The sequence below is a fragment of the Acanthopagrus latus genome, chromosome 5 (genome assembly GCF_904848185.1).
Source record: "Acanthopagrus latus isolate v.2019 chromosome 5, fAcaLat1.1, whole genome shotgun sequence".
Classification (NCBI taxonomy): Eukaryota; Metazoa; Chordata; class Actinopteri; order Spariformes; family Sparidae; genus Acanthopagrus; species Acanthopagrus latus.
Genome location: NC_051043.1, coordinates 22,885,129 through 22,910,981, shown reverse-complemented (window position 1 = coordinate 22,910,981; position 25,853 = coordinate 22,885,129). Strand labels below are relative to the sequence as shown.

Here is a 25,853-nt window from a genome sequence, read left to right as displayed (position 1 = left end):
TCCGCCCTCCTCTGCTTCCCTGCCAACTTCTACTCTGACTTTTTTTTTTTACTACACAGCAGAGAGCTTTTAAACTTGTTCAGCCCGAAACCCAAATGTAAAATTTAGCCTCAATCTGAAAACAAAATGGCTCATTAAAAACACACTGTTACACTCACCATATGGAGGCCCACCAGCATTGGGATTATGGCCTTGTGTTGTGCAGACTACAGTACAAGACACCAGGCTGTACGATATCAGTGCAGGCTATAGTTTCTAGGTTAGGACAGCTGCTCATTGTCTCTTTCCTTGTCCGCCCTCATCCCACTCATGTCACACTGAATGATCCTGTAAGTAAGTGGATGCATCTGTGTGGTAGGAGCTCCACTGAACCAATTGGAGAGGTGGGTGGAGTTGTTACCATGGCACTACAACTTAACGTGCTTCCATCGGGTCAGTGATTGGATTGGTAAGAGGCCAGCAAGAGTTTAAGGGTGACTTTGGAAAAGATCGTCCCTCAGACCCAGAGGCATCTCAAAGTCAGTTTGAGAGGGGTCATTATGTCACTTCACTTGTGTTATCACTCAACAAGCCGACTCAAACACACACCACGTGGGCACACTGGGCACAGACAGCAATGGGCTTAGTTACTCCACATGCTCGCCTCTGGATGCTTCTTATTTGGCGAGGTGCCCTGACCTGTGTCTTTTGAGGCATCATGTGTATTTGTTTGATTATGTCTCTGTTTATGTGTGTCCACTGAAGCAAGGCAATATAGAGTAACCATAAGATGACTGAAATGTGACAAGTATCAGACATTGTTATATCATTTATACCCATACATTGTTGCAGATTATTTAGAAAAAATGGATTTATGTGGGCAAAATGTGAGATATGAACTGCAAAATGTGGCGGAGTGCCCACACAGCGTTAGCTGTTAGATGTCCATAACTTGCCATGTCTTCTCAACCCCCAAAATCATAGTCCTGATCAGAGCTGCTGTAAATCGCAACCTTACTGTGTCCCCTGTCTTCAAACTGACCATGGTGACTCCCCTGCCATCTGAGGTTGAAGAATGGCCCTACTAGCAGACACCTGTCAGTAATAGGGCCACTTAACTCCATAGCTAACTGAGCTACTTGCTAATGGCAGCTGGTTACAACAGCCAAGAGTGTAGTGTGCAGCAGGAAGAGGTTATGTTGTCCCATATTTCTTTGGAGCTACCTTAGAAATCTTGCCATTTTCCTACAAATTGCACCTTTAAAGTATTTATGTATATTGTATTAGACTTGTATTACAATTTGCTCGAACCAAACAATACTCTTTTATTTATCTCTACTGAGAATGACAACGGGGGTCCAATCAGGTATGTGCATATTAACAGCACCAAAAGGGGGCTACAGTCATATTAAAGCAAATGCAGCTGCAACTAATAATGATCATTAATCTCGTCATTAGTAAAATATGATTATAAAATGCTGATCGCAATTTCAAAGAGTCTGGGGCCATTTTTTCAAATTGCTTATTTTCTTCAAACAAAAGAGATTTGATTTAAAATGATATGAAACAGAGAAATTAGAGAGAGAAAAAAAAAGCTGAAAACATAGCAGCTGAAATGAGCAAATATTTGGCACTTGCCAAAAAAAGATGAACAAATTAACAAATAATTTGAAGTGTTGCTGATTAGTTTTCTGTCAATCAACAAATCAAACAACTGCTTCAGCTCTTAACGTATTAAGTTTTCGTGTAGACCAAAAAAAAAAAAAAAGATTCACAGAACTTTTTTCCTCCATGAAACAATCTGATTTGCTTTGTATTAAAACATCTCCAGAAACATCTCTTGAGAGTGCAACATTACAGGCCGAGCCTTGTTACCTTGTCACATCTCATGAGGCCCAGGTAGCGGAGGGACTTGCTGCTCTGAGCGATCTGAGTGGCTCCCTGGTCTGTGATGTCCTTACACCAGCCGGCATCCACAGTCTCTATGGTGCTGCTGTACTGGCCTATGGCTATCAGAGCTATGGACATGGGAGAAAGACATGGAGGGAGAAAGGGAGAGACAGGGGGGAGGGAGGGAGGGAGAGAGAAACAAGAAAAGGTGTTAGTCTGACAACCTTTCTCATGCAAATGTGGCAGCATCGTCCTCCCAGAGAGAGGCACGGAAAATCGACATGAAAAGCGGGGCAAGTCATCTGGCCAGCTGTGACACATAATGCCAATGTTTACACAACACCTTGGAAATACACACAGGGTAACATGCTGAAACACACACACGCACAAATCTCACACACACTCATGCCTGTTCAGACTGCTGCGGGATTCATCCATTAGAGCCTTTGGCATGAGTCACAGCACTGAAAGGCAATGACACCGTGCCAGGGTAAAGTGTGACTCCATGCCAGTGTATGATTTAATTCGGCTTTGTGTGTGTGTGTGTGTGTGTGTGTGTGTGTGTGTGTGTGTGTGTGTGTGTGTGTGTGTGTGTGTGTGTGTGTGTGCATGCATGTTTACTGCTGCCAGGGCAGAGACACAGTGCCAGGGTAAAGAGTAGCCACCAAAAAGAAATATCTGTCAGTGTCTGGGGGCTTTTGTTACACCTGGGAATATGTGTGTAGACATAACTCCACACATACACACACACACACCATCCCTCATAGATACATTGCTCGTTTGATGCCCTTTTAATTTATCTATTTAGTCGGCTACAAATTAAAATGTGCAGTTGACAAACAAGATGAGATTAAATCTTCTGTAATCTATCTCAAATAAGGACATACCCCTGTTGCATTAACACACAAACACAAACACACACACACAGACACAACAACAATCTCCCCCATCAATCCTTGACCCGTCAATCGTTGGGCGGATGGAGGAGACCTGCGCTCCAACCAGTCGATTGATAGTGCTGCTCGGTGATCGATTGGCAGGGCCTGCGCTTTGTTCTCCACTCTCTCACAACCATCACTAATGAGAGTGGGAAGGCAGGAGGAGGAGCGAGGGATGAGAGAAAGATGAAAGGAGGAGGGTAAAGACAGAGAAAGCCTTTGACAGCACCTTCAAATGGTTACTTAGCCCTGATGTTGTTTTCTCATTTGCAGAAATCCATTTCACTTCAAACTTTTTTTTTTCCACAAACAGGCTCAAACGTCTCCACTTCAATGAGGAGGGAATATTAATCTTTACAAACTCAGTCCAATAGAATTTCTTCCTGCCCCCCCCTTTTATCACAACACTTTTCAAAATACCTCCACATATTACAGTATTAAATAACATGCAATCAGCAGATTGCAGATGTTCCATTGGGCTAGACTCATTGCCCAAGTGTGTGTGTGTGTGTGTGTGTGTGTGTGTGTGTGTGTGTGTGTGTGTGTGTGTGTGTGTGTGTGTGTACTTGTATACAAATGTGTGTTGCACCGTGAAGTGGGAGCTTGTTCCCATAGGAGAAGGGAAATGAATAATCTTATGCTTTTTGAATTGACTACATGTATCTAAACCTCCTTTTCTCCCATGCAGCTGGAGAGGTGTAATGCGTAGAGTCTCCTATACACACACACACACACACACACACACACACACACACACAGGAACAACCTTGTATACAGTATGTAACATATGTAATATATAGCTTGGGGCACATGGAGTGCTCCACATGTGGTTTCTTTTGTACTCCAGCATGCTCTTGGATTCCACGCATAATGGCACATTATGGCGAAACAGGCAGTAACATGGCTTTGAAGTTACACAGTGCTTCATGTAACGGCACCATGGGGAGGAAGCTCCATCAGGCCAGATGGGTGAACAGCGCATGGAGCAGCCATGTTGGGTTATTTTTTTATGAGTTGTGACCTGGAAAAATATTCTAAGTATGAACACACATTTGTGTTTTTTTTCTTTTGTGTGTGTGTGTTTGAGACTGGAGAGACGTCAAGTAGGCGAACGGCTCCCCATCCTGCTCCTCTTGTCAAGTCCAATCACATGATCTCAAAATTCGATTACCTGGGCTCAGACCTCTCGTCTGATGTTAAGACACACATATTGCTGCCGTTAAATCCGCCTTGCAGAGCAATCTGGAGTTTTCTGAGGAACAGGGAGATCAAATAAAAAAAGAGGAGAGCTTCATAGTTAAACGAAGCCAACAACAGAACTCTCTCCACTTCCCCTTCACCGACTCCCACTCCCTGCTTCTTCCCCTTCAACTTAACTTCTTTCAACCTGACGAAGTGAGGGGATGGAAGCAGACAGGTGCCTACCGCGGTGAATGTATAAGAAGCGCGGGTGAATACATTGTCCACGCATTTCCTGATTACTGTGCTGCATTCAACCGAGCACATAACCTCCCTAATCGAAACCGCTGTATTACAGACTCCAGGGAAAAAGGAAAAAAAAAACATATGGCAGTTTGAGATAGCTGAAAGGACAAAGAGAAGAGCAAATAACCATAAACATCATTTGTTAAGCTCTCGAGTTGGTAAACTGGAGAGTCAGATAAAGCCTTTGTCAGAATGAGCCAAGTGTTTGGCTGTTTAGACTCGTTTAGTGCTCTATCAACAAGTTCATCTGGTTGCCATTACAGTCTAATATCCGTGTGTGTGTGTGCTCTGCCTCTCTCCCTCTTCCTTTGATCCTTTATCAGGAGACTGTAAACTCCAGCTACTGCCAGTGGCAAATGGAAATCGGTGGCTACTTTCGCAAAGGCGAGGAGCTTTAACTGAAAACCTTTACACTACAGTCGAACGGTTACATTCAGCTCCTCAGAAAAAGTGGGAGCAATCTGAACTCGGCGCCTTTGTTTTGCAAGATATTGGTGAAGCATACAAATAAAGACTTTTGCTTGTTTGAAAATGCAATTGTACTGCTTTCTATTCATTATGAATCCATAGAACTGTAAGTGAAAGAAGACTATCTTTGAATAGTTACAAATTAATTCACACTTTCTAACTTTTATGAAAAAGTCTATTTCTTTTGCTTAGGGATGCCTCTTAATGACCTCCAAAAGCAAAAACACCCTCAGGAAAAATAATATCAATTCCTATATATATTATATTCATGCACTGTATTAATTGTATTATATTAACTCTTTATATTTGTTACCAGGTTGGATTTCAAGTGCTGAGGATGAACTGAGAGGTCTACAACCTGAGGAAAGAATCTGCTCTGCAGGTCGGTGGTCCAACATTACTTTGTTTCACCACGTCATATTATTATTCATTTACTCACACACAAGTCAAGATCTTTACGTACTGGAGGCTGTGGCGCTCATACTGCATGTGACCACAGATGCCACAACAGTAAAGATCCTTGCAGCTGCTTTAAATCTGAAGTAATTCAATTGTAAATTCATTTGAAAAACGACTTACAGTAACAGTTAGATATCACAGAAGGGTTCTTGCACAGCACAGCACTTATGATATTACAGCATTCATATATACTGTAAAAAAATCTCTGTAAGACAGTCTTTCATTTAGAGCAATGTTATCTGGCCTTTTATCCCTTGTGGGGTGACATTTGCATCTTGATGTCTGTTCAGTGTGTGAGGAGTTTTCCCAGAGCCCAATCACCGTATAGTAATTGGACTCTTACGGGATATATCACAATGTTCGTGGCATGTCCACTGTAAAGGTCAGCAAATTAAGGATACATCCTGCATGCTACATTTGCTTTACAGCAGTGTTCTCCTCAGTTGTGCAGTAAGGCAGATATAAGGCATGCCGATGGTTACAGGTGGCAAGTGAAATTGATTTATACTAATTTCAGAAATGGTTAAAATAAAAAAGTAACCCAAAAATGTTAAAATATAGGGTTTTCAAAAACTTTTGATTGGCAATGTATAAGGGACCATAGGAGCAGGAAATTGTCTTTCCTGACTGATAATGATTTTCTGTCTGCGAAATAGATGAAGCGATATGCAAGAGAAGCTAAGGTGAAAAAGAGGTGGAGGAGTCAGAGGAGAGAAGAGGGAAAAATCCCATTCTGGCAGCAGGAGCTGTGACTGAGTGGTGACTACACACTCACAGACGGTAATGAGGACACACTCTGCTGCCCTGCCTGAAAATGGCTTTAGGATCTGGCTCCGTGCGCGTGTCTGTGTGTATGTGTGTGTGTTTAGTGTGAAAAGAAGCAGAGAGAGACAGGGATTGACCTTAAATCCAGGATATCATTCATTCTGAGCATGGCACATTTCATCCGTCTTTTACCAAGTCTGTCATTCGGGGATAAAACTATGTCATCATACGAAAAACAGGTGGGGGGGATCACGTTTAAAACCTGATTGCTTCAGTTAAGTTAAACATCTCCCAGGATTTGGGCCAACTTATATGCTTGTCAATCAATCACCAAACAGCAAATCAATCAAAAGATCAATATAAAGAGGGTTCATGGACCATTTGGTGCCTTTAGGAATGGTAAAACTGTCTCATAACCAGAGCTTCCATCACAGTATTGCCCACACTGTTATCATCAAGATTGTCCCAAATCTTGAAATGACAGTTTACGACAGGTTTCATGGCGTTCACTTAGGAACAAAGGTGAGAAAAAGTTGAGCAAATGTGAACAACTGAAGTAAAAACCCTAAATCTTTGGTGTTCCATTAACTTCTGCATTATCTCCAGACTGAGATTCATAACCTATTACTTTCCCATATCAGGCGCAAGCTGTTACCAAACAACCATAAATAGCGGATTTATCCAAACAGAGGAGTGGATCTGGGCGAAGGTAACCGCACTCCTAACAGCGGGGTCAGGAGCTGGTCAATCCTGTGATGACCGCAACGTGAGAAGAAACCATCAGTAATCAGCTTATTCCCCCTGTCTCTCTACCTGACCCCAGAGCATCAGGGGTTAAGCATCTTTTACAGGCTTATTAGATATTCACTTATTACATTCTCCTAAATGATGGTGTGCCATTACTGCTATCTTACTGCTCTGAAGCCATCCCAATGCCTGTCTGCTGAAACCCTATACACCATATTTTAGCTACTGATGAAGACAGAATGCTTATGAAAGAAGTGACGGTATAAGGTAAAGATTTACTGCGAGGCGGTGTGTGCATGTGTGCAGCGTGTGTGTCTGTATAAATATGGCAGCAGGAACACCAGAAAAAAAGCCTTATTATAGCTGATGTATTCCAGAGGGCGCAACTGTCACGTCTAATGTGAAAGACATTCGCTCGGTTCTTTGTGCTGCTTTTTAAAAAACTTGGCCTCAGCTTTGCCCTCTCCATTCTGCCGCTGTACACCCAAAAAACCAAAAGAAAACCCCCTTTCACTTCTCATCCTTTTAAGCCGTGGAAGTTGCAAGGGATGCAAAAGATTTTTTATCACAATCTGTATTTCTTTCCTCCCACATGAGCCGAAACTCTTCCCAGCACTGACAGGAAATCTGGCAAGAAAGAGGCTTCAGTTCTGCTGTATTTGTAACATCCATGAAAAGGAAAGTTACCTTAATGCTCATGATGGTGCAAAACCTCAAGATAACCTTTTGGTACTGTTACAAGGGTGGGACATGAGGGCAATATACACCTGTGAGACAATAAAACTTACATCTGCCGTCTCAGTATTATTGTTATCATTATATTATCATTTAACGTATGAGGGTATGGTGGTCAACGTAGGATCAATTATCAAATCAGCTTTGTGGCTTTACTTTGTACAAGGCAGGCATTAAGATATGAAGATGTATTAAGTCCCCTGATGTGTCAAACAGAGGTCTTCATGGGTACATCTGAAAATTAGGACCTAACCTGACCCTTAACCTGATGGGTCTGTTTAACATTATGTGTCATTCCCGAGTGGATCCGAGAAGACCCAGCTGTGATCACACAGCTTGTCATCCAGAACGCGACATTAAGTGAACTTTTTTAGCTGTATTAAAACGTGGATTAGCCATGCTGTTTGAATCAGCAAGAGAGGGAGAATAAAAAAAAATGGATGTATTTTACCAACTTTTGCAGCGAACAGGATGGATTAAACGTGTCATAGTCGGGCACAGGGGAGATGACTATTAATGTCACACCAGGTAATGCACAAAGGTTTGTTTTGACGACTTATAACGACTCATAACTGGATACCTTAATTTTGTCCTGTAGAACATGAGGGGATATCTATAACTGTGAGCAGGTTGTACACATATGTGCCTGTTTCCTCGCGAGTACTTAACATGTCATCATGAACTGGTTGTCAACATGAGCAGAAAACGGGAAAAAGCTCTCACAGAAGTGTGATTACACATGTGCAAACATCCATGCATGAGCACACATAAATCATACAAGAGTGTAAAAACTGTGTAAGTTGACCCCGGCAACCTCAATGAGCACCATGTGGATGTCACTTAACTCCATTGATGCCAGTCTGATGGGGCCGAGCTCTGGCCTCACTGTCTGATTGATTAACACACTATGCTCATCTTCAAAGTAACCAGCCAAAACCGACCAGGGTCACTCAGAGTGCCACAACTAATGCAGTAAACAACATACCAAATAAAGCACTCGAAACACACACATGCACTGCTAGAGGGAAACAAGAGAGGGACTGTTGCTTTACCCCCGTGGTGAACTGAGAATTAACAAATTAAAAGCTGTGAGAACTACAGGGAACTGGAGAAGGCATGCAGTCAATCCCTCAAATCAGAAGAGGGGAAAAAAACAAGTTGCACCCTCCAAGCCAGATAAAAAAAATATGCAGATATAAAAAGAGAAAAAAACGGGGAGAAAGGAAGAAAATGACAGAGGCAGAGGTGCTATGAGGTGACGTTCTTTGCCCTGACATTTTGGGCTAGCGCAATCAAAGGCCAGGGGGAACTGAAATGAGCCAGGCCCGGCAGAGAGACACAGGAGAGGGGAGGAACAGATTGAGTGTGACACGGGAAGGGGGGAGAGCACTTTACGGTGGGACATGCTCGATCTGGGAAATTAATTAGCCAGAGGGCAGGGAGAAGGCAATGTGCCTCCTTGTGTATGTGTGTGTGTGTGTGTGTGTATGTGTGTGTGAGTGAGAGAGAGAGAGAGAGAGAGAGAGAGAGAGAGAGAGAGAGAGAGAGAGAGAGAGAGAGCACTGAGGGCATGGGCATTTTCCAAATCAGCCCCTGATCTGATGTAAACCAGCTGACACATACCGTTGGTGTGTGTGTGTGTGTGTGAGAGAGAGAGAGAGAGAGAGAGAGAGACAGAGAGCAACGGACAGAGAAACAGAGGCAATCAGTAGACCCTTAAATGTTTAAGTGGTGAGGTAGAGACAGTACGACAAAAAAAGTGACTTTGATGTTTTACGGTGGTCTAGCATCTGAAAATAATATACTTGAACACACGCACACACAGGCACAAGGACTGTTTTTAGTGGTTGATGTGCGATAACCTTGCGGAGGGGATGTGAAGTTTGGAAGAGGAAGATTGGAAAGGTGAGTGAGTGACAGTGGAGAGAGGCAGAGAGATAGAGAGGAAGAGTGATGGGCAAGGACAGATAGACGGAGTGAAGGGGTGATAAGGAGAGATGGAGCTATCACAGAGGTGACCTACAACAGGCTTTCCTTCACTGCTGAGAACAAGCACTCGGCACCGATTCACACACACACACACACATACACACACACACACACACACTCACAGGGACATTTAACAGGTCGGTGTTATTCATCAGGTGTCAATTAGATTGGATGGTCTGAGATAATTTCATACAATTAAAAATAGAATGTAACATGATGCACTCACAGCTCAAATACTCTTAACTTTAAATACTCCAACCATTCAATATCATGTGCATGCCACAGCTTGGTAGGGTTTAGGCAAGAAAGCTGCTAGGTTAACTTTAGGCACTGGAACTACTTGGCTAAGTTTAGGAAAACATCAAAGTTTGGGTTAAAATGGCTACCTTACATTCAGTTCAGTCATGAACATACAGACACTTAACCTACACAGGTTACGTACATAATTTAAGTTACGTTACGCACACGATGTCACTTTACTTATTTATTAACGGTAGTATTTCCCTACACATGACCCTGACCGAGTGTCTCAGCTGTCGAACAATACCTGAACAATATTTCACTTTCTATCACCACAATCTTTCAAATATAACTTGAGTATACCTTAGCTGCTACGCACAGATGTTGCCAAATTGTTGGAGCTGGATGAGGACAAATTTCATCGCTGGACAAATTCCAGGTTTTTGCACAATTGTTCAATATTCATGTCTGTACTGATGTCATTTTAATTTCAAAGAACTGACATATGATTTCATCTTTGCACTGAGAGTTGGTGAAGCAGGCTCGCTGTCGGATTGGAAGAATAAGTCCAAGCGGAGGTAGCGAGAGAGCAAAGCTTGCCCTCACCCTCAGTACCACTGTGGGCTCTACCCCTTGAGCCAGGCCCTTCACCCCAAGCTGTTTCAGTGAAGCTGCTCTCTGGCCAAAAGATCAGACTCTTGTTCTGCTGGGTAGCTTCCAGGCATGAATGTGTGTCAAGTTGAATATGAGTAGCAAATTTGTGAAAAAGAAAAGATTACTTTCAGTGAAACTTTCCTGGGAAAGGTTGAGGTGGTAAATCAAGGCTTGTCAGATATATTGATGCAACATAGAAGGATTACATCTATTTGTGTTGAGTTGGTGGGATGGTAAGGTTTTGTGGTATTTTTCGGGCCCTGTTAGTTTCACCAGGTTGTATTTTGTGGTGACATTTCTGGTTGGTGTACAAACTCGAGCTGTCACGCCAACCTCGTCTTTGAGTCCACACAACAAAAAGAGACCATTTTCTCAGTACAAGGACAACAATTTTTGTAAAAACAGATTGGATAAGTTGTTTTTTTTAGATCCGCACTCATTCTGTTTTTGTTATTGAAGGTTTTTTTCGTCCAGTGTTCAATAATTCCCTCTTACGTACGTCAGAGATGGATAGTTCAGTTTGTGAAGTGGATTGTGGTCTTGTCATTCATGGTTTAGAGAGAACATGTGAGTGCTTTGATTCAGAATATCCCGCAGCTAATAGAAATAAAGCAGAGTTGTCATCATGTAAGAATGTATTTTAAAAAAAAATCTTGATTTTAATATAGGAAGCCACGCAGCCCTGGTGTATAGGTTTATGAGTACAAAGACATTCCTAGAAATGTGCCCGTTCAATGCTAATATTAACATGCTCACAGGCATATGGTATTTATCATGTTTGTGTGTATAATCTGTATGGAAATGTGTGTTGTGTACTTTCATCCTTCAAAGACAACATCAACAAGGAGAAAACAGAAAACAGACACACACACACACACACAAAAACCGAGGTTCCTATTGCCATCAGCAGTAAAAGTAGGATATTAAGCTCTATTTCAAACCAACAGCACCTCTGCTCCAATGCACCTCTCCTTTGAGGATATTAATCCTCCCCACCTTTTCACTCTCTCTCTCACTCACTCACTATCTCTCTCTCTCTCTGTGTGTCTGTTTCTTCCTCCATCACTCTCACTTTCTCTCTCTCGCTCGATTTTGGATTGTGTACAACAGGAAAAGACTGCTCTCCAATTCTGACATCACAGATGGAGGGGCATAAAGCTTAACAACTTCAATTTGAAATGAGAAGGAGAGGAGAGGAGAGGAGAGGAGAGGAGAGGAGAGGAGAGGAGAGGAGAGGAGAGGAGAGGAGAGGAGAGGAGAGGAACAAGAACTGTGATGAAGACAGACACCATCCCAGCCGATGGAACTGCGTGTTGCATGCGTCTGACTGGAATTAACGTAGCGTAGCAATAGTTATGGCTTTGGTTATGGATTACGGCTAATCCTTTAGCATAGGGAGCAGGTCTTAAAGGTAATTACACGCTACTATTGGATCCAGAGCCCAGAAATGGGCCTCCTCTTACATCACGCTTATTAAGATCCAGGAGGAAACCGGCTGCTCTTACATACTACAACAGGTTAACACACCGTGGCAGTCTCTGCCAATCTTAATACTACTGCAACTTGTCTGGTAGGTACAAGAGCATTGTTGCTGAGATCTCAGCTGCTCTATGAAGAGGAAAAGCATGGCCCAAAAATCTTTGTATCTGTAATCACTGGGACATGGATTTAATTTAGTCATCATCAAAACATTAAATAGTAAGCCCACATGGGGTAATTAGGTAATTAGCAACACCACTCAGTTCTCAGTTTGAGAAGACGGTGACATCCACACTGGACAGTTTTTCTTCCTTTATTCTAATTTAGTCATTTGCTATGCCCACACTTTTACCCTTTCCTGCTCATAATGCCCCTCTGACTCTGTCTCATACACACAGTCGGTGGTTCCAAGTGCCGCCAAGTCTGTTGCTATGCCTTATCTCGAGCTTTTAATAGTCCACTCTGTCCGCTTTAACCCAGCGGGAATCATTAACCAGACACACACTTCCTCTTCGCCTACCCCTGAAGAAACCCTCCAAACCGCTATGATCTCAAGACAGCATGTGTGTCCATGTGTGGTTCTGTCTGTGTGTGAATTAGGGGTCTACTTAGCCCCCTGAAACAACCTGAAAACAAATGACCCAATACCAATTAGTTGTCCGACAATTAGGTTAGTAGACCGTTAATAACAGGCAGACCCCGCCAAGGAGAGTTATCTCCCTGAGACCTAAAACCAATAAGATGGTAACATTGACAGAGCAGACAGAAACATGTACTGTAACTAGAACAGGGACTGTTAAAAGTGTTGGTAAAATGTAAGGAAACTGTAACAATAGAACATGTCTTATCTAATCATCCCTACATTCCAGCAAACTATATTGCAGTTCTTGTCTCAACTTTCAGCTAGAAAATCTTCAAGGCAACCTGAACTTTTATTTGAGCCTTATTAATTCTTGACCTAAACCTACAGCAAAGTCCTTAAAAAGTCAAGCACAGGCAAAATAGACAAAGAAGTGAATCCTTAATAGATCCTCAATTTGAATGTGGTTAACAATTTAAAGGTTTGCAGCAGTGTTGTTCCTGCGCACTTGGTTTGATATGGCGTATTAAAAAGTCAGCCTGGGAAAAAGATAAAACAACAGATAAAAAACACTGTGGTGTTTTCTGAGCAGATAAGGTCAGTCAGAAAGAGATAAAAATAGATGATCTTCATTAAACGCTGCTTTAATTTATGTTGATGTGTGAACAGGAACTCCAGAAAAAAAAACAGTAAAGTAAAAGATCTCAACATATTAAAGTTAACGAACTCAAAACAATGGTATATGAGAGAGCATGAAACAGTGAGATAATTGGTCAGTGTTTGTTTAAAACTGTGACAACACTGAACATTGAATATTTTTTTGGAAGGAGACCAAAAGGAAAAAAAAAACAGAGCTGTGTTCCTTCTGGCTAAAATCATGAAGAATTACTGCAGAAAACAGTACTGTCTCCATTAAAACCTGGCCTTTGTGTCTGGAGAGAAAAACGTTTCTCTGTTTGTCCCGCTGTGGTCTCTTTTACACAAACTCCTAATGGCTCATGAGTCTGTAACAGCACTAAGTCAGGTCTCACCAAAAGCTCTTTAGCAAAGTTTAAAGCTCCTGTGATGTTTTCTGATCAATACCTGGCCATAACTCAAATCACACTTCAAGTGCCATTACAGTATAAGCCGCACACTCTTAACCAAAGTGCACCGGCGCACACTCACTTACACACACATGTACGTTTTCATGAGCTTAGACAGTATTTTTGATCAATAACTGGCTATAGATCAAACACCTTTTCAGTTTATGGCTAACCTTTCCCGAGGCTCATTTTCAGACGCACACAGAATAACTCATGTCTTACTTGAGACTGCTGCTTTGACTGCGTCTATGAAATTGATAAGTGCTCTTAAATGCAAAATGACAGTTTAAGAACCTTGTTTTTGTACCGCGGTGTAGTCAGAATGTCTCATAAAAACACAAAGCACTTCTCTCCAGGAGGTAACTGTGGAGAGAGCCGCAGAGAGAAATGCACAACAGGCCAAATGTTCAACTAAAGACTCGAAACTGTGAGAGCTCTCCTTTAAAGCATAATTTGTCCAAATGTAACAAGGGGAACGGTGTGCTGAGAAAACTATTTTCCCCACTCATATTTTTCATTTTATGTGGAATTCAGGAAATAGATGAGTTTGTTTTGCCACAAATATTTCATCTGCCCGAGTATTACTGACTTTAAAATGATCCCGAATGCGTTAGGAGACGGCTGAAAACTCCATCAAGGGTTATTTTAATTTAGCGTAGATACAATCAGCCAAGAATCTTACAGAGGGGAAACTTTTTATAGATGAAAAATAACTTGTTGTTATTCATACATCATCTAAAAGTCTTCCTCAGCACACAGAAAGAGGTACAGTACTTTTTCTGCCTATGAGCCTCTCATTGCTGTCTCTAATAATGTGTGCGAGCCATTGGCTCGTGTGCCTCGGCCATACACTTTATTGTCCCTGTAGCAAAAATGTGTTGTGGACCCAAATGCTGTGCACATGTAACTGCCTTTACAGTGGAGCTAATAGCACAAAAACATGAAAACAGCAACACACTGAACGGCACAGTCGAGGTCTTTGCTCATCACGTCATCCTTTACTTCCATCTCCATTTCTCTCACCCTGTCAGACCTCACTGTACTTACTCCTGCCCCATTTTCTTCCCTCCTCACAGGAGTGTTTGCTCTACCCTCCATCCTCTCTCCCTTCCCCCTCCTCTCAGTCCTCTCCTCCTGATCCTCTCTAAAGGATGTTCCCGTGTTCAGGGTCACTGTCATCCCCTCAGTAGCTCTGTTGACCTTTAACCTTCTTTACGACTGGGGTCAGCGCCTGTCGCCATGGTGTTTAACATCCCCGTGGGAGGCCATGCTTGTGCATGGATATTGTGTACAATTCAAACATGCACGTAGACCTTATTTATAATGTCAGAGACACGTTGACCTTTTACGTTCACTTTAATCTTCCACTCAGGTTACGAGGCGGGACAGACAATAGTCACAGTATCCGACAAACCTCCCCCCCACTGTTCACTTCAACGTCTTTTACTCATTCTTTTATCCAGCCTCCTTCCGTGGTTGTTTCTCTTCTGTCCTTCCTCCTCCCTTCTTCCCCATCTCCCTGTGGTCTAAACGGGTCTCTTTCTCTTTGGATGTTCGCCTCTCTGTGACTTTCATCCGCAGGCTATTGAGTTACACAAGCCCCAATAGAAAAACATCCCACAATGACAATTATCCTGTGCAGCGATGGCTCTAACCTGTGCCTGGGAACCAAAAAAGAACATTTTTGAAAAACGCTCCTCCCGCTGAAATGAAGAGCTCAGCGGCAGCAGAAAGCAAACAGGCTCATTTTTCTTCTTTTGCAGTTTTTCCTCGAACTTGGCAGCCTAAATTTCAAATCGTCTGAACATGCGGTTACCTCCTGAAGGTATAAATAGCATTACAAACACACATCAACTTCACATTTTAACTTTTTAGATTGAAAGATGATTTAGAATTTTAACGAAGAAAGAAGTAAACAAAAAGCTTGTTGGGTTATAAAATATTATGCCTGTTAGATAAAATGATCCCCCCCAAGTGGGTCATTTATTTTCTAGGTCTTGAATACATAATTGTGCTGTCTGTGTCACGCCATCTGACAGCAGAGATATTCTGTAATTTTAATCAGTGCAGCTGACTGCATCAATTGCTCCACACCCTCTGTTTTCCATGAATAAGACAAAACAAGGGTTTTTTTTTATTTTTCCATTTCACATAATTACATCCATTTAGCTGAAGCTTCGACACGTTGGTAAACATTTATTTTAATGTTATCTGCTTAGTATCTGGGCCCCTATTCTCAAGCTTCAGAAAGCTTGTCAGGATGTTGAATGTCACACAACTCTACATTAAGTTCTGTATGGTTACAGCTGTATTCTAAATGTGTTGTGACTAAACTGACAAAGAAGTGCATTCAATAAAGAAAATACTTCCAAAAAGCTGCAACAATCAGGCAAGTACATTAAATCCATCGAACAAGCAAACTACTTTGAGCGGTACATTTTAGAATCAGGAGATAGAGAATGACATATAACATGTTTTTTTTCTAATCTATGCATTATGAGAGTATGACTGGATCCCGTCTGTGTACAGTGATAGAGAACTTAGAGCCGGTTGATTCTGTGGTAGACAATGTGTTTCTCTTGAATGTGTCATTAGACACACTTGTTACAGTGTGTGTGTGTGTGTGTGTGCGTGTGTGCGTGTGTCCCTTCTTACTTTTGGTTTGGGGGGGTCTGCTTCTGTTTACACTTGGCTCTGAGCCTGTATCCAATGTGTTTCCAGAGGGAGTGGGTAAGCTCGGTGAGGCCAAACACTAAATGGGCAAATGATACAAGTCCTGCACTCCTCCTCCATAAATTACCAGCTCATTACAGTAATGCAGCCCATTTAGCATAGGAAGAGAGGGGGAGAGGAAAAGGGGGGAGATGTAAGAAAAGATTGCAGGAGAAAAAAAGGCAGGATTCATAGAGGGTGCAACAGATGATGCATAAATGTCAAGACAGAAAATTGGGTGAGGACAAGCGGGGGCGGGAGAGGGGGAGACACGGCAGGAAAACCAGGAGGGAGGGAAGCAGAAGGAGAAGAGAGCGAGGGAGGAAAAACACAGGAGGGGAGGAGAGGGAGGTTTCGCCATGATGTGTTTAAGGAGCTTTTCAATCTCAACAGAAGTGCTTTTCATTAGGTTAAAATCTATCATCTACGCTGCTGCGGGAAAAAAAAACAATGGGGGAAATATTAATATAGATAGTGGCTACAGTAGGAGACAGAGATATAGACCCGGACAGAGCGAGAGAGATAGGGAGAGAGGGAGGAGGGGAGAGAGGGAGGAGGGGAGGGGAGAGAGAGAGAATGGGATGAGATGTAACAGTTGTAATTGAATAGTGAACTAGAGAGGGCCTGAGTGCAAGCACTGATTAATACAATTCAAATTGATTGTCTCCTAGTAGCTGTGAGAACATCTCATTCTGACTTTCATATTTGAATGTTCAGCATGTTCTCTGTGTGCATGAGTGCATGTGAGAGTGTGTGTGAGAGAGAGAGAGAGAGAGAGTGTGTGTGTGTGTGTGTGTGTGTGTGTGTGTGTGTGTGTGTGTGTGTGTGTGTGTGTGTGTGTGTGTGTGTGTGTGTGAGAATGAAAGTAGCACTGAGGGGTAGGGAGTTGGAGAGTGCCCTCTAGTGCTTGCTGCTCCTTCTACCCCACCTTTAGATGCTCACAATGGCTGCTTCTGTGTTCTTCTTCCAAGTATTTGGCAAGGTACCAATGTCCTTTACATTATCATGTATGCAAAGAACACATTGTTTGGATACATCCTACTTGTGGGGAAAAGCCATCTGCTGCTTTTATCTTTGCCCAGTATAAAAAAAGAAAAACTTTTTTCAGACTTGAAAATCACCCACTCAAGATATCCCACGTCCATGAAAATACCTTCTTAAACACACATTTCACAATCTTTACAGTCAGATCGATTGATTTTTTATTTGGCATGTCTTTGGTCGACGGAGCAGCTGTTCATTTTAGGCTGCAACAACGAAAAATGTTAAATTGTTGGGAATCTAGTGACCAGCGGTGGACGGTAACTAAGTACATTAACACAAGTACAGTGCTGTTGTACAAGTTTGAGATACTTGTACTTTATGTGACCGTTTCTGTTTCATGCTACTGTAAACTTTGATCTGACCTTTTTGGCTTCTGATTTATAGCAGAAAACAATGTGTAATTAGGGTCACATTTCAGATGAGTTGTTAACAACTCCACCAAACTCGCTCCAAACTTCTCCATGGTTTCATTTACTTTTACTTTCATACTTTAAAGGGCAACTCCACCAATTTTACACACACGTGTGTGTTAACAGGTGTTGAGGAGTGCAATTATATATGGGAAAAAAGTAGAATAAAGCCTTTTGTAGGTCCAGATGAAGCTCTGTGCCTGAGATGCATTGTAGGTAATGTAGGCTCTAGGTTTTTGAAAAACAGTGCACTGGTTCAAAAACACACTCTCCTTTAACAACGCTGGACTCATTATGAACAGTTTAAAAATCAAATGATCAAAACCAATAAAGCAGAACCAGAGATGTCACGTTTTTAATTCTACACATTCTTCTTCTTCTTTTTTTATTTTTTTTTTTTTTACAAAAATGTAGCTTCTTCTGGAGCTATAAAAAGGTATTGCTACTTTTACTGAAGTTGAGGATTTGAACACTTCTCCCATCAAGGCTAATGACACACAACACTTAAAATGACTAGTAAAAATTAACAGTATGTTTGTAGACAGTAATAAAATCTGTTCTTCCTTCCACTGTCTATTTCTCCATAAAATTAGTGAAGGAGAGGCAGTACATAATAATATATGACAGTGAAGATTGGTGGAGGAGTAGAGTTCCATTTGCACCTCAGGAGTAACAGTGAAGGATTTATAGTTGGGGTGTGAAGCAATCATTCAAATTAGTGAATCAGGCCCTGCGTTCAATTAGCAGTAGCTTGTGTCTCACACCAATTCCCTCCGCCCCCAAGCCAGAAAATCCAGTCAGCATTGTGAACACACAAAGCTCAAGCTTTTCTACTAAGACCCCCCACAATTCATTGCTATTCTACCTGCTTGCCAACAGTGGGCGGCCACTGAGACATCTGCCTGCGCCACATCTTAGAGACAACACTAATTCCGCCTGGTAAGACATGTCCTCAAAATACCTCAGGAAAGGATGAGAGTTAGTGGGTGAGGGAGAAAATAATAGAAGACAGTTTGAATACAATGACAAAGACAAAGAGACAGAAATAGAGGACATTAACCTCTGAAATCTGTGTTTTGTTTCCTCCTCTGTGTCTCTGTGTCGTTTTCTCCTTTCCATCTCTCTCTGACAACCTCTTCGTATTCTTTATTTCTTTATTTTTTTTATCAATCATTAATCTCCAATCTTTTTTTCTCACAGACTAACATTCTTTACAAGTACACTACATTAAACAAAGGTTGCCGCAGATGTTTTAAACTAGTTGTGCTTCAGTGTCATCACATTCACACTATCTGCTCATGCAGATGAGCAAATTATAAAAATACTTCATCCTTGTTTGTACTTGTTTCATTATCTTTAAAAAGCAGTCCCATGATTCAGAATGAGATGCGACAACATAAGAGCACTTCACGATGCGTAGGCAGTGGCATTCAGGCGTATGTCCTCAAGAAGGTCTGGGAAATATTAGTCTTCTAATTTAACGGAAATTAATAAAGTTTTCTAAAAAGTGGCAAAATTATTTGACTTTTAATTGTCTAAAAAATTAGGCTGCCTCTGGGTCTTTAGAAAACTGGGTTAGTTTGGAGAAGTCCATGTTGAGGTGCTGGAGGAATTGGCCAGGAGGTCTATTACAGTCACAGAGAAAAAAGCCACGTTCAGTGCTCTAAATTAACAAATGCATTATAAAAAGAGATGAAAATTAACCTAATTTGAGAGCTTTTGGCCAATTTGTTCCCTCTAATGTAATTTGATTTTATGTGTATCAGCTAATAGCTTTGAATGTGGAGGCTAGGCTCGAACTAACCCAGAGCACCGAAAAATACATTTTCTTTTCCTTTTTGTGTTTCTGCTCTCTTTCTCGTTTCTTCTCTTCATTTCTTTTTTTTCTTGCTTACACTAACACACACAATTTCCCCCAATGGCTTTTCTCTCATCAAAGAACAATTCTTATTTTTTTGGAAACAGGCAATTATTCTATTATTTATAAAGCAATGGAGGGGTCAGGTGGAGCGAAAAAGGGGCAATCACTGTATTTTAAAGCTACTTCTGACAAGAGGCGGGGAACAAAGGGGATTTCTTTCTGGCCTGTTGCACTTCAGGATGTAGTGTGCCCATTTCCCTTCCCCTGAAAGCACTCCTTGATTCTCCTTTGAAAAATTCAATTATTATTATTATCATCATTATTATTATTGTTGTTGTATTAGAAAAACAGCACAACTCAATGGTAACAGAAGATGCAGCTATTGCAAAACCGAGTGCACGTATATCGTGCTAGATTGTAGATAGAGGTCCGAAATTTCCAAAATATGTGTGGTTTTCCGCACAAAATCTCCCTCCATCCCAAATGAGACCCCTACAGGCAAGTGTGAGCAGCTACATGTTAAATGTATGAGAACATTTGGAGGTTAGGTGTCAAGTAGGTACAAACTGTGGGAGTGTGCAAGGTATTGATCCAGGCAGCTGATCAAACCCTTCATTTATTATGGAGAAACAGAGGGAAAGGCCAATGTTCCAACACATGAATGATTTAGAGACTGCCCCCGTGTATAGTATGTGAAAAGTGTAAGTGTGTGTGTGTGTGTGTGTGTGTGTGTGCGTGTCTGTGTGTGAAAGCCTGTAGAAATAGGAAACAAAGACAAAGAGGAATGGGGGGGCAACTACCTGAGCAATTGCAGAAACTCAACAAGAAACTTGGACAACCAACAACAAATATATGCAGGCATCAAAACTTTCAGGACCAAATGTAAAAGAGGCCTTTGAGCTCATATTACTTCTTTTCTTTCAGACTTTTATCCCTTTTATTCTGAAAGCATCCCTGTACTTCCACCGCAGCTTTTGTGTACAGCTTAACTGGTAATACAACGAGTAATATACGTGGTCAAACAATGCAACACTGATTAGATGGTCTGACCCCCAAACATTGTGTAAATTATAAAAGAGAGAAATCTTCCATTTAATGAGTACAACCATCCCCGCCGTGTTTAAAACCCTCACAGCTTCCACCCTTCACCTCTCCTGAAGCTCAGAAATAAAAGTTTAGCTAATATAATGTGTGTACTCTGGAGCAGTCTGCAATGTTGGGTGGATTTCATCTCAATAGAACATAATGGTCAATTATTCTGCATGCACACTAATGGGCCCACATTAACTGGCTGGAATATGAGAATGGGAAGTGGATTATTTAGTAAAACTTTGTTTCCTACCCGTCTGGAGTTGCGTTGCTCAGACGCAGGCAGTTTGGGAAACTGGTACACTGCAGTCTGTTCAGGTAAGGTTGAATCATTCATCAAACTGGAGTTACAGACATTTAAAAACACCAACGTCTGCTGGCATTTTGCAGCATAATGCCTCAGAGCTCCAACACCCAAAAGAGTCAAATGTGCTGTGCTGTTCTGCAACAAACTGAAATCTTGCACAGTCCACAACTACACTGCAGCACTTCCATAATGTGCTTCCATACTTATAGTCACACTGTAGAATAAAGGGCCGGAACAAGCATTTATTGATTGCTCGTGGCGGCATGATTTTATTCTAAATCAGTTGTCAATTTAAAGTACACTGAAAACAGCTCATAAAGTTTTGAAAGTTTGTTATTGCTTTGTGCGGAACACCTTTGATCTGATGAAGAACTGCCAAATTATTTTTGCAAGGCTGCCAATATTGTTCAAATGACTGTACTGACCTCAACTTAAAAAAAAAAGAAAAAATTATTATTTTTTTGTTTTTGACTAAGTTCTTTGTGCTCTGTTCATTGACAAGTAACCCTGATCAGGACATCTTTGCTACCAGTAACATAACCTGTCAATTCCTTTTTTTAATTTATATGTGATTGATCATTCTATATTACCATGAAGCACGAAGAAGTGTGAGTCTGGAAATACAGTATAGAAGCTTCATGTTGTATAAGTAGTGTCAAGTTTATTCTTCCACAGGTGATTATCAAGTCCAAAACGCATCCAAAAACGTTGCCAAATACATTAGATCTAATGTAATGTGCTGGTAAAAATAAGATAGACCACAAGACTTAAGATAAAATCTTGATTCTAATCCCAATTGTTTTGCTGCCAGCACAAAATCTGAATCCAACTACTATTTATTCTCTTCGCTGATGCCTCTTCCCACATATTGTGTATACATGCACGCTCTCGTGGCTGATACCTGCTCCTGTGTAAACACAAACACAAGGGTGCCAAAAGCTAATACCACCTACACACACGCACCTACTGTAGAACCTGTTCACCCTCGCCATCTCCCTTCACAATCACCTCCACTGCAATTAATCAAAGCTCGTTCTGTTTCTTCCACGAGTTAAACCTGTCACACTCTCCTCTCACTCTTTCATCATCCCTTCTTTCTAAAAGAGCCACGCGGCGGACAATATGAGCCCTGCGGGGGCGGCGATATGACACAACGTCGACAGAAAGTAGCGGCCGTGGTTTAAATCATACTGACATGCAGATTTATCACTGTTAAACTTGTCCAAAGTGTCTCCTCTAGTTGCTGCAGATCTGACTGTGTGAGCTGGTTGGCTTTCCTCGGGGAGGGCCCAAAGTCCCAGCCAGGCTCTGCTCAGTTCTGTTCTGTTCTGTTCAGCTCAGTTCAGTACACAGTCACTGCCACTACATACCACCAATGTTGGCTACAACAAACAAAGACACAGACCAATTCCACTACTAACGCTTGAAGGCCCGGTTATTGAAGTTGATTCTAGTGCTGTCATGATCATAATTAGATTTGTAAGAAGTTACCTTTCTTTCCTACCCATTTAAAATATAACAAACTTGAACTCATACTGCTTCAGTATCTTGGAAAAACGTGGAAAAGTGTGTATGTAAGGAAAATCCATTCCAAGCAATTGTTCCTCCTCCTTTGGGAGTTCTTCAAGGGCAATCTGGACAATGTAGAGAATCAACAACTTAAACACACATGGACAACTAAATTATATTGAAAAAAAAAAAACACACTTTATCATAAAAGAGTGCTGGAATGCACCTCTAATCTCAGACTCATGACACGGAACAGTGTCGGAAAACCCCAAAATTATATGTTCTTTTACAAATCCTTTGCTCATACGAAGTTTAAAACAAATTTATCATTTTGTTCACATTTTGTTCATTCAGTTTCCTGCTTGTAATTTCCAAAGCTTTTTTCTTCTCGTTCCTAAATCTTAAGGACATCATGTTTAAATTATTTACTATTGAAAATATCAATACATTTAATGTTTATTAACAAATTTGTACATGGATTTATTCAACAAATATTTGGAAACAACATGTGTTGCTCAGTGACCTGTTTAGGGGCTGAGTGGAGGCTATTTTTCCTGTCTTGTCTTCATCCCTTCAGAGATTTTGCATCTGTAATGAGCTGCTTCATTAATGTGTCTGTCTGCAGATTGTATTAATGGCAGTATAATACAGTGACTTTTTATGCTTCGGTTCCTGGCTGCAGAGTTCCAGATACCATTGTTCTTAGTCCCCTGACAAACATGCATAATTCATCAAGAATGCACCTCCTAAAGACACACACACAGACACACACACTGACACACACACACACACACACACACACACACACACACACACACACACACACACACAGTACATTTACAGTACTTGTGAGTTCACATGCACACATAGGTCCCACAATGCTCTAGTGTGATTGTGCATGATGGATGTGATGTTAAACTGGATCACGCAGAACCACTGCGGAGGGAACGTTCATAGGAAAGAAGGCAGAAAAATAATGAAATGAAAGTAGTTCATCGTCTACTGGTGAGGGACGAACGGCAGGACTGATACCAAGTCATGATGGATACAGTTTAGGGCAAGGTTACATGACGTATGCCAAGTAAGGCCAGGGTGGCCTTGAGAAGATTTATGAAGTGCACAAATGTTTTTTTGAATGTTCTTAACTGGTAACCTGTTTCTCAACCTGCCTTTTCTCCTGATTTGCTCAATCAGTGTAAACATGCCAATAGTGAGAAGCATTAGTTCCTCCAGCTTTGACAAAGTTGGACCTTGTTTTTTTTCTCTGTTTTGAGATGCTGCTCGTAACCAAGGGACAAAATAATAACCTCCATGTCAGCAATCAATGCAATTGTGAAACTGCCACATCAACGTCAAGACATGAATCATTCTGTCACGTTTAATCAAACTGTAGTGAGAGGTGTCTAAGATATTGCAAGTGACGGATGGATAAACAAACAACCAGATGGAGACCAATTCACCGTCCAAGACAGAAAGGGCTGTTTGCCCACAGATACAGAGAGAAATGTGCATAAGCACAGTGAACCTTACAGCAGGGAGTGAGCAATCCAGTGATGGAAGGCAGCGGTGAAGGAGGAGGGAAGTGGGGGGCAGTAAGCAGGCGACAGGGGGTCTGCCTTTAGATGGATGGGTCCCGGCTATTGATAAGGTCAGACCTCATTTGCGCCAGACCTTTTACATTTTGCGAAATGTTGGTCTGGCCATTGGACTGTCAGGAGCAATTCGTCGCTGTGAAAAATGGACTGGCTCATTGAAAATCGTGACTCCATCGTAAAAGCACGAGGCCCTGGCAATGTGCAGCTACTGTAACTCGTCATATACCCCCCCACCCCCATTTTGACATCTCCACTATGCCGCTGTCGACAATCTGGCTAACTTTCTCTCCCCTTCCGCATCAAAGCAACTGAAAACCATTGTCTTGATGTCAGGATTTTCTAACTCCCATTTTCCCCAGCATCACAGGTTGTCATTCTGCCATTTTTTTTAACATCCATTCTCAGGTACAACCCACCAGTACCTCTTTTTTCCCCCCACAGACTCATCTCCCCTATCTATTGAGATCTTCCTTTTCACTAAATATAGCAAAGTGTAACAATCCCAGATGAAAACAAACACAAAAAAGAAAGAAGAAAACTGGCTTTTCAAATACGGAAAAATCTGCAGGGCCAAAGTAATCAACCCGACAGAGAATCAGGCTGTCAGCGTGACCGTAAGTCAAGATGTCCATCAACTATGTCACGGTCAAGGTCCAATAAAGCAGAAAGTATCTGATGTCTAGCTGTATGAACATGGTATTCGTGTGGGTATTTATGTGTGTGACACGGTGGCAAGCCATTGAGATCAGTCTCATAATGTAAGAAGGTGTAAAAGAACAAGGGAGAAGCAAAAATGGTGCGCAATCAGAGAAAGTGAGATGTATGGTTAGAGACATGCCACCTGCCTACTCATCTTTTAACCCATATTGACCCAAAGACTCATCATCCTCATCTCTCATCAACTTCTCCATCTATGAAATGCTGCACTTACATAACCTCCGCAGTACCAGAGTGTTGTTACAGTGTGAATTTTACAGTACGCACTCATGTATTACACACATTTTAATAAGATTAACATCAGTCATTATTCTTGCAGAATTTCCAATTATATGACCTTCAGCAACTATGAAAATTGGGTTTTCTCATCACAAATTTCCAATTTAATTCTATCACAGAGCTTGTGTGGCCTGTATGACAAAGCTATGCCTAAGTGGTAATTCATTTGGTAGTGGAGTGAAACATTCAGGGCCCATTAGTTTATGCAGTAGATGCTTATACCAGCGTAAAGTACATTTCCTGGAGTGTCCGGCGAACATTTCAGATGAGCCTGGCATCTAATTTGTTTAAAAACCAGCCGATCCATGTCAGCTTTTAATGTAAAATACAACCACTTTTGATTAAATTGGACTTTGTGCATCACAAACAACCTCATATATCACAGAGTGTAGGAATTAACTGTATTTCACTATTTTTCATCCGTTTATCATTAAAGTACATAAAAAGCTGACCCCACCTACTCCTTTGAACAAGGACATATAACTTGAGTCCAGAGGACTGTAACTCCCTACATTAAGACACCCATCTGGCCGAGCTCCAAGGCACAGTAAAAACAGCTTCCATAAAATAACGCTACCATCAGTGTTTCAGATATGCAATCCAATTGCATCTCATCAGCCTGCTGGTCAATTCCATAAAACGAGTGCTGTCTGCACTGTTGCCCGAGTTCAGGGTTTATTCACCAGCATTTCTAAAGTCACTGGCGTCTCGTATGAAAATCCATCAGAGATGCTGTGCACCGAGCACCCATTCACTAACAAGGTGAGTGAGGGGTTGGCCTGGCTTTGAGTGGAGGACATTTCAACCATATCCACCTTAATCAAAACTACAGATGTA

The 25,853-nt window shown here is 41.6% G+C and overlaps 1 protein-coding gene across 1 annotated transcript in view; it reads right to left on the bottom strand.

The window, feature by feature from the left end:
• fbxl17 (F-box and leucine-rich repeat protein 17) overlaps window positions 1–25,853 on the bottom strand; it is a 224,112-nt gene that overhangs the window by 19,431 nt on the left and 178,828 nt on the right. Inside the window, exon 10 of the mRNA XM_037097161.1 lies at window positions 1,855–1,997. Coding sequence (XP_036953056.1) covers window positions 1,855–1,997 — 143 coding nt within the window. The remainder of the gene's footprint in view (window positions 1–1,854; window positions 1,998–25,853) is intronic.